Source organism: Gossypium raimondii, chromosome 5 (assembly GCF_025698545.1).
Source record: "Gossypium raimondii isolate GPD5lz chromosome 5, ASM2569854v1, whole genome shotgun sequence".
Classification (NCBI taxonomy): domain Eukaryota; kingdom Viridiplantae; phylum Streptophyta; class Magnoliopsida; order Malvales; family Malvaceae; genus Gossypium; species Gossypium raimondii.
The window spans coordinates 4,414,040-4,423,112 of record NC_068569.1 but is presented as its reverse complement, the minus strand read 5'-3'; the positions used below and the strand labels follow the sequence as shown (position 1 = coordinate 4,423,112).

The 9,073-nt window shown below is 37.3% G+C and overlaps 3 protein-coding genes across 6 annotated transcripts; 1 reads left to right on the top strand and 2 right to left on the bottom strand.

Moving 5' to 3' along the window:
• The first annotated feature begins 314 nt into the window (after nucleotides 1-314).
• Nucleotides 315-1,496, top strand: LOC105765878 (zinc finger protein 3). Its single transcript, XM_012585143.2, has one exon. The coding sequence runs from the start codon at nucleotides 479-481 to the stop codon at nucleotides 1,358-1,360; it is 882 nt and encodes a 293-aa protein (XP_012440597.1). The 5' UTR covers nucleotides 315-478; the 3' UTR covers nucleotides 1,361-1,496.
• A 738-nt stretch (nucleotides 1,497-2,234) lies between these two features.
• On the bottom strand, nucleotides 2,235-4,647 carry LOC105769733 (hypothetical protein). 4 transcript variants are annotated; one of them, XR_001126073.2, is made up of 5 exons: nucleotides 4,331-4,647; nucleotides 3,926-4,257; nucleotides 3,653-3,818; nucleotides 2,853-2,914; nucleotides 2,235-2,713 (listed from the first exon to the last, which is right to left on the bottom strand). XR_001126073.2 is itself a non-coding variant. In XM_012590564.2 (4 exons), exons 1-3 carry the CDS (start codon nucleotides 4,547-4,549, stop codon nucleotides 3,659-3,661), a joined length of 711 nt encoding a protein of 236 aa, XP_012446018.2. In that variant the 5' UTR covers nucleotides 4,550-4,647; the 3' UTR covers nucleotides 2,235-2,713; nucleotides 3,653-3,658. The 4 variants fall into 4 exon arrangements, 3 of the variants coding, with proteins under 3 accessions (XP_012446018.2, XP_052486774.1, XP_012446015.2); XM_012590564.2 differs by lacking the exon at nucleotides 2,853-2,914; XM_052630814.1 differs by lacking the exons at nucleotides 2,235-2,713; nucleotides 2,853-2,914 and adding an exon at nucleotides 3,284-3,466.
• Nucleotides 4,648-6,878: 2,231 nt separating this feature from the next.
• On the bottom strand, nucleotides 6,879-8,465 carry LOC105769732 (hypothetical protein). Its single transcript, XM_012590560.2, has one exon. The coding sequence runs from the start codon at nucleotides 8,354-8,356 to the stop codon at nucleotides 7,196-7,198; it is 1,161 nt and encodes a 386-aa protein (XP_012446014.1). The 5' UTR covers nucleotides 8,357-8,465; the 3' UTR covers nucleotides 6,879-7,195.
• Nucleotides 8,466-9,073: the final 608 nt, after the last annotated feature.

Genomic DNA, 9,073 nt, shown 5'->3' with positions numbered 1-9,073 from the left:
TTAAAACCCGTGTTTAGTCTACCATAGTAATTCAAGGCAAGTATTGCTTTTGACAGTCTCAAAGCAAAGCATAGTATTTAACAAAAAAGGAACTGTAGTGCAGCATGAGGCTGATGGTGTTGCAGGGAGATAGGAAACCTGAAAAAAAGAGTGTATCCCTGGGATAAAAACAATATTGTTCACTGATTACTGATCAGAAAGTAGTCAAAAAAGCAATAATGTAGCGATCAGATGAAAGCAAAACTAGATTGTTTTTTTTTTTTCTTTTTTCTGATATAAACAAGTACATTGTGGAGTTCCAAATAAAGTTAGCTTTCCATGTGAGTGATAAAAGGAAAAGAAATCTACCATTCTTTTCTCTCTCTCTCTTTTTTTTTAAAAAAAAATAAAGGGAAAACACTGTTGTTTACATAGTACTATTTGCACACACAAAAAGCATTTCGGTTGTCTTCAACAAAAAGAAGATTTTTATTCTATTATGTTATCAACAAAAACATTTCATCGTCTGCCCAACAACATAGCTGAGCGTGTGGTAGACACTCCTCCTATGGAATCTCTAAGTAAAAAGCCTAGTGCTTCCGAGACTACCTCATGTGTCCTTTCTATACCAGAAGCTTCAAATGAAGTCATCAAAGATGGAGAACAAGAAGCAGCAAAACCCAGTCTCCAACTAGATCTAAAGCTAACCACAAGTGAGTGTGACGATATGGGTGGGTTCAATAAAGAACTCAACCTTATTGATTCCTTCAACACAGCAGGTTCATCCGACAGTACAGCACCAGAACCAGAAACTCCTCAAGCTACAGATGGTGAGCAACGAGTTTTCTCCTGCACCTATTGCCAAAGGAAATTCTACAGTTCACAAGCTCTTGGAGGCCACCAAAATGCCCACAAAAGAGAGAGGACTTTGGTGAAAAGAGGGCAAAGGATGGGATGGGGAGGACCTCAAGCTACAGCTTTAGGCCATCCTTACTTTTACCACAACCACCACTCTAGCTTGGCTTCTCTTCCGCTGCACGGCTCTTATAATAGATCTCTGGGGATTCAGGTGCATTCAATGATCCATAAACCTTCTTCTCATATTTCATCAACTGGTTTCGGAAATGCGTATGGGCACCATAGTTGGTCTAGGCCTCCTATAGACCAACAACCGGCTATAGGGAAATTATCAATGGAGAACCACCATGCAACAGGAGCAGGACCATCGGGTCGAGCAAATGTCGGTAAATTTAGCATAACGAGGATGATGATGGGTTCTCCAGCTGATGAAGTGACGAGTAATTATTGGTGGTCTGCTGGTGCTAGTATGAAGCCTAAGAAGGAAGAGATGCAAAAGGTTGATCTATCCCTCAAGCTCTAATTCAGTATTATTTTTAAGAGAATATATATATTTATTTATATATTCCAGTTAAGATTTTAGTTTACTCGTAATTTCTTTTGTAGCAATTGTCATGTATATTTTTATAATAGAGAAGTTTTTTTAGCTTTTTTTTTTCCCTTAGTTGGAACTGTTAATCATTTTCTGCAAATCCTATTTTTGGTTGCTGTTTACAACATACTTGCAAGTTTGAACTATTTGTTTTTCAGAGCGAATTTTCCCAATTAGGAACAACTTCCAGAATCGAAAAAAGTTTTGAATCCCAGACCAGTTTCAATTGACAGATAATTACCCAGAAATTCACTTCAGGAAGTCTTTAGTTTCAAATCATAATAAAATAAATACTATAACATGAAAATCTTCCAATAATTACATTAAATTTAGAAGATGTAATCATATTCCTAACAACCATGACTTTTCTAATTGGGACCTGCTTAATATTGTTGTGGGCACAATTTGAGTATTTTCTAATTAGGGCCATTGATTTATAAATCAATTCGACACTAATCAATTTTCGTTTTTTTTTTAATCCGGTAAAGCCACCGGTTCTTAAGTCTAACCAACTAATCTATTCCAGCTCTAAAATTAAAATTTCATGGATTTTTTATAGTATATTTTTGTAAAATTAAAAGATTCCGCAAAAAATATATCAATAATGACTCGGTTTTTGAAATACATTTTCTCATCTTCACGTTTTTTGTAACACAAATTTCCAAGACAAATACTAAATTAATACAACGTTGTTTTGAGGTCAGCGACTATGATTTTGTCGTACTGTGTCATCTCCACTAACTAATCCCTCAAAATCTAAAAAAGATTTGATTTTATGATAATAAAATGCTAAAAAGCAAACACATTTATTATATTTTTTTGTTTTATTCGGATAAATTGATTCTTGCTTTATTGGTCGAAACAAGCTAACCTGACGGCTCAGTTTTAATCATACAGCGACATTACATATAAATAATCTTTGATTGGTGGGGAGGTCGGGATGGCAAGCAGCTTTGTTGTGAAACTAATAGTTCACAGCAAATCAGACAAACATCTGAGGAGATTAGTGGTCCACTGTACAACTTTGGGGCATGCCTGGTACCAACGTCTCAACTTCCACAACATTAAACAAATGGTGGTTCGAAAGAGTTGAATGTCATCATTTTCAACTCAAAGCCCCACCCGAGTTTAGAGACACATGTTCATCACCACCATTTAATATGAAAAAAAAAAAAAAAAAAAGAGACCCAAATGGTTCATCTGTTTTGACAAATACCAGCAAGATTGGAGTTTGATCCTCAAGCTTGCAAATTCTCCTTAGATCTTGGCCTACTTTGTAAGAAACTAGAAAAAAGTGAAGAAAAAAACCATGTCATTAAGCCAATTTATCATCAGCGGCGCAATTCTATGCAAACTCATGAGCAAATTTTGACGGTTTAACACCTATAGAACATCCCCACCGTGAAATGAACATTGAACTCACCTCCTTTGCATAAATCAAAAGAATAAATGGAGCATACATGGCCTTATCACCAGTGTAATTTCCTTACAACCAAGAAAGCAAAGAAGAAATCAGCAGTTTATTATGTCTTAAACCAACAAAGCACCTAATACAGAACAACTCTAAGCTTTTAAAGCCCTGCAACACCAAGTGAGAGTTGATGGAAATTGCAGCACTTTTAGTTAATGGTCCTAAAATAGGCCAAAGGTTACTCAATCACATGCTTGTATCCATCAAATGGCTCAAGAAATAATGTAGCTTCCTGCTAGCAGAAATTGATACATTTTGTTCTTTTTTTTTTCCTTTACAAGGTGAAGGTTTGCAATAATTCAGTTAGTTTTATTTTGAAGTTACTGTCTTTTCAGTAATTACCAACCCTTTCATATGCATACATTAGAATTGAGTCTTGCAGATATCATGCATTACTTGAGGAACACAACGAAGCAATGCAATTACAATTACTGGGCAAGGATTGCTAGAACACCAAAATAAAGGCTGTTCACTACTCTGAGACCCTAAAATATAGTTAACAACAAATCCAAGCTCTAAAATAGAGAGTTGGCGGATGCATAGAATCCTCATAAACTTATTTTTACCTGCACCAGTAAGATTACTTACCTTTACAACTCTGAATAACAGTCCAATGCCAAAATATGGTCAATCAATTTGTATTTCATTTTTCATATAGGCTGCTACAAATCATAGGGGAACCTAAACAGAAATCTTATGAACCTCGTGCAGAAAAAAACTAGATAGCAGAGATCAAATTTTTATAAGCAAACCTCGTTCTATTTCTGCACAATGGATTTGACATTTCCCAACCACTGGATCAATTCAATCCTATCCTTATTCATCATATACTCGTGCAGGAAAACACAGAGTTCATTATTTACTCCCCTTTCTTCCAAGTAATCACCAAGTGTCCTCTGAAGCTTCCTATTCTTTTTCCTGAAACAACAACAAAACATCAAAACAAAATATCACTGTTGACTTTGCCAATTAACATTAGGAAGTAGAAACTGTAACAAGCTTGCAAGCTGTGCCTCATAACATACCTCCTCAAATCACGTCCCATGTAAGGGTTAATAATAGTCTTATCGCGATTGAGCAAGTAAACTGTCTGGATTTCTAAATGATCAGGCCAAGCTGAGCACAAAAATTCCATATCAGGATAACCTTGACCTTTGGAAATATCAACAAGCAAGCTAATGTGAAGAACCACATTCTCCCCAGTGCTATCTTCTCCAGGCTTAGGAACAAAAACACAACCGTCAAACATAGTTGCTTCAATTTTAATTTCTTCATATTCTCCGTATTTTCCCCTCATTGTCATCCACTTCTCTCCCGGTCGGTCTTGGACCGTAAATGAATTGAAACTCGTAGCCGGCTATATAAATTGTGAAGAAAAGAAATGAAATAAAATTTGGGTGCAAATTGTTTTGATAGAAATAAATAGTTACCTGATGGGGAGGAGCGTAGTCGTGCTGGTACTCGATCTCGTTGCTTAGGATTCTGATGATGTTGGCTGTGAAAGGCGATTTATGGGTTTGGGAGGTTGCGTAGGGATGAAATTGGAGTAGTGAATATGCAGATGCGGTTCGTGATTGGCTGCCATTAGTTAGGGTTTTCGAAGCAGCAGAGACAAATGCTCTTTGAGCTGTTGGAATGAAGCGAGCCATTTTTAGTTTGACTGTTTGGAATTCAGGTTCCCGAATCAATGAAATGGGGTTTTAGCTTTTAAGATTAGGGTTTAAAAGATTAAACGAATGGGGAAAAAAATAGTAGTAATAAATGGAGAACAAAATTATAATATGTTGACTTTTTAATCTTTACCAAAAAAATTATTATTTTTTCTTAAACTTTAAATTCTTATAAATTTGTTTACAAATGGAGTGAAAAAATAATCATTTAAATGTTAAGAAACCATTGCTTCATAATATAGTGTTGAGAGGTTGTTGTAAGATGTATCCCCATTTGAAATCCCGATAAGCAGCCAAATATTGACATCCGATTTCCCGGGTTCCATTTCCCTTCAAAATTCCTTGTTGGATGAAGACTGCAATTAAGGCTTGAAAATCTTGATCCAACAGCCCATACTGCTTCAAGCAGATTCAACGTCAAAAGCCCATATTTCTCCAATCAACCAAGCCTGATAATATAACAATAAAATGTATTCATTTTAAGATGATATGGCATTTTTACTAGTGTGTTCATGATGCAATGTTCTTTGTCCATTGTTGTGCACCTAAATACGTTGCATCTTTACTTTATGGTTTGGCAATGAATTTTCTATTATTATGGCATCTTATATATTGCTTTCAAACTTTCAACTAACGTACTGTGGGTTTGGTTGGTATATGGTGGATATGGTTCAACTTGCACTTGGTCGCCATAAGCAAGAAAAAAATAAAAGTCGATGATGTCAATGGCTATCCTAATTGCATGTGAACAGTTGGCAATGCCATTGAATATAAAATCCACGTCAAATGAATTCATCCATTCGAATGGGTGAAACACTTTGATTTCTGATAGTTACAAAGTTGAACTTTGTCCTAATTATAATAGTAATAATAATATTGTGCGTGATTCCTACATTTTGGTAAGTGATATCCCAATTGAGGGGTTTTTGTCAAATGATTGGAGCTAACTTTCAGTTGTTCACCAGTCATTTACAAAAGCCAATTAAAGCTTGCAAGAAAAGGGAGGTAATGGGTTTTTTTTTTCCCCTTTTTTGTGCTGTTTAGATTCTGTTTCCTACTTTTAGGACTAAATGATTTGTAAAAGAGGAATGTATGGATGCCAGTTAAGTCCAGCTACCTTAACCCCCCAAAACAGGCAAGATCCATGGTTTTCCGATCTTAACCCGGGGGTCTCACACGCCACAGCAACAATTTATGTTCAATAGTCCCCAAATATATGGAATTCCACTGTAAGGATGGGTCTCATTTTTTTGGATCGTACTTCAATACAGTTTGGAGTTGAGTTGGAAATTTGAACCCACCCCACCAACAGTTGGCAAGTGTAATATAACTTTAAAAAGAGAAACCCAACAACAGCATCAAGGTTATATTTTATTACTAAAATATTATGATGTTCCCAATGATTTGCTTAGATTAAATACTTCTATACTTGGCATCTCTTTCTTTAGAAAATGAGAAAAAATCTTGGGGTTTTATTATCTTTAGGGTTTGCCAAATAGATAAATATGGAAACGGGTACTAAAGGGTAGGTTTTTCCCCCTTCAACTCAACCACCCAGAGCAGAGCAATATTTATACAATGGATAAACAAATTCACACCTAATCCTAAAGTACAAGACAAGTCACAGCCTAACAAAACTTTTTTATTACCGACGCGCCTAAGTTAAAAGCGTATACATACAAGTTGGGATCTCAACTTATGCCTAATTCCGAGTCCCTCCCCATAAAGTTAGCACAGTCTCATCTCATTTAAAAAAGTCTTGGTTTATTTAAAAGAAAAAAGAACACTCCTTTCAAGGTGAAAATCTGTGGCCTGAAATTAACGAACCAGATTGGCTTTCCAGTTTCCACAAACAAAGACAGCCATGTTGTCAGACAAACAGTCAAACACTATACAATTTGGCCATTTCCAACCTCCTTCGAGTGCCGTTCGATCTTGTACGACTACTCTTTTTTCTTTTTATGTGGTTCCACCAATCCTCTCAAGGTTTAAGATTACGGACCAATGAAGAAACTTGCAGTTTCAGGGATCCGAGACAGGGTTAGATTGCTTGGGCTGTTATAGGATCCAAAAACATTGGTTATTAGTTCTTACACGCATCCCCAAGGAAGCTCATTTAAAGCAAAACGAGATCTACATCTTACTTGCACCTTCTCCAAGAATGGAAACTTGGAGATTTCCCATTACAATTACTGTTCCAATCATAACAGCAAAGACTTGACATATACAAGGAAAGGGGAAAAGCAGAAAAGGCATGCATTACAGAAATGAAAGCATTAGAACGAAACAGTAAACATGAACAGAAAAATTAAGAAACAACAGCTTCTGCTCATTGAATCTGCATGTACAGATTACAACCAGGGGCTCCAACAAAACTAACAATCGCAATAATTTCCATATAGAAGCACGTAAACATATTAATCTCTTTCGAGAACACAAGGGGGAAAGGATTAGATCTATCTATGTATAAATCTCTCTCTCTTTGTAATTTTGTTCTCCTGTTGTAACAATCTTCTTATTCTACTATGTTCAAGAACAAATGGGGTTAGTGAGGAATCAAATAGCGACATTATCAACAAAAGATTAAAAGTAATGTAGGAGAGCATCAGGACAAGGAAAAATCCTTCACTTTTTCCACGCATAGACAAGCAATGAGAAGCCAGTAGGAGCACTTAACTCGCTCTCCTCCACGCTTGCCCACTCCATTACGGAAGAGCTGCCTGCTGATGAAGCTGAAGACATCGAAATGGAAGAAGAGGATGAGCTTCTTGCAGTTCGCAAGAAGCTTTTCCTCATCTTTTTCCATTCGATTCCATTCACGCCAAAATTACATGAACTTTGCTGCCACAAGACGACCCCATTCTTCTCGTTGAAAGGACCGACTACCTCTTCAACCCCGTCTTGCTGATAATCACCTTCAAGAATTTCAGAGCCTTCGTTCTCAAACTTGAACATGAAAACAGCATGCCCATTGTCCAAATCTTGATCAAACAACCAGTTATACACGTCCCAGGAGACTTGTATTGAGACGCCATCTACTTCAATCCGTTCGTTGCCTCGAAATTTCCACTTAAGTCGCTTTATTTGTAATACCCTATTGTTATCAACGCTAAAACATAGCTTTCCATCCTCGTTGGCCTTAAATTCAATGGAAATTTCCCTGTTTCTGCCTCCAAACCTGGCTTTTGTGTTGTACACTTTATTGCCAAGTACGTGTTCTCTTCTCAAAACGAGAGATTGGCTTTTCCCGGGCCTTTGAGCTCTAGCTCTGGCATAAGCTTCCTTGGCAGAATCACCAACGAGAAGCGTCATTTCTCCATCAACAACAATAGCAATATAGAATCCAGAGTCGGGCTCAGACCCGGATCTGAACTTAGCTCTGGAGAAGTCCCAGAAGACTTGAACATTAGGGACTGTGGCGCTGCTGAGTTTCTTATGTCCATGTTTCTTCCAAAAAATAAAAGGTTTGATATGCAGATGAAAGTGGAGGGTGGAGAAGGAAAGGGAGGCAGGGAGAGAGAGCGGAGAAGAGGGAGAATAGTGAGAGGCAGGATGGAGGTGGAGATGGAGGGAGTGACCAAGGAAGGAGCGGGACCAAGTAAGGGAAAAAAGGCCTAGATTTGTGCGGTAGAGACTCGTAGCAAGATTCGTTTTACCTGAGGATTGTGGTGGCGGAGGCGGCGGTGGCGGCGGTGGAGGAGGTGCTAAGAAGTTGTTGTCAGCGTTGGCGCAAGGTCTAAAGCAAAAAGGGAAAGTAGGAGAATGGTGGTGGCATTGGAGCGACATGGTTTGTTGGGTTTGAGATAGTGGCAAAGGAAGCTTCAGGTATCAAGGGGTTTTTGGATGGATTGGAGGCAGGGCCTTGGAAGGGTGGGGGTTTTTAAGGGGTGGAGACTTGACACTTTCCTACCTGATTATTTTGGAAAAAGAAAATACACTAATCAACTCAAAACAGATTAATGTTGCTTGAAGTTTGACCAAGGTCAAACCAAATTTATTATATACTTTTTAAAATAATCCATAAAACAAATATGATTTATGTCAACTCTTCTCCATTTGTACCCACGTAAGCAAGCCCTGTTGAGTCGAAGAGATAGGGAATTACTAAGAAATTTTCCCTCTACTTTTTAAACTAAGCGGGTTGAATGAATCAGTAAAGCCCGTGAATTTACCCTGATTCTGTATGCCGACTTCAAGTCAAATATAATTTCTTAAACCTAACATGTGCAGGCTATTTTTATTTTTATAAACTCTAAAAACCCTAATGAAGGCCACATTCTTAAATCCAAACCCATTCCTCGATCGTTCGGAGGGGTCAGGATAGATTTTGCCAGTAAATGGCATTATTTCGACGGTCCAAACAAACGCTTGGAATAGGACCGCAAGTTTGGAAATCATGTACAATATAATTTATGAGGTTTATTGAATAATATAATTAAATCACCTCAAATACGCTTTTTAATTTTAGAGGAGGGTAATTACAATCAAATCTAATTTTAAAAA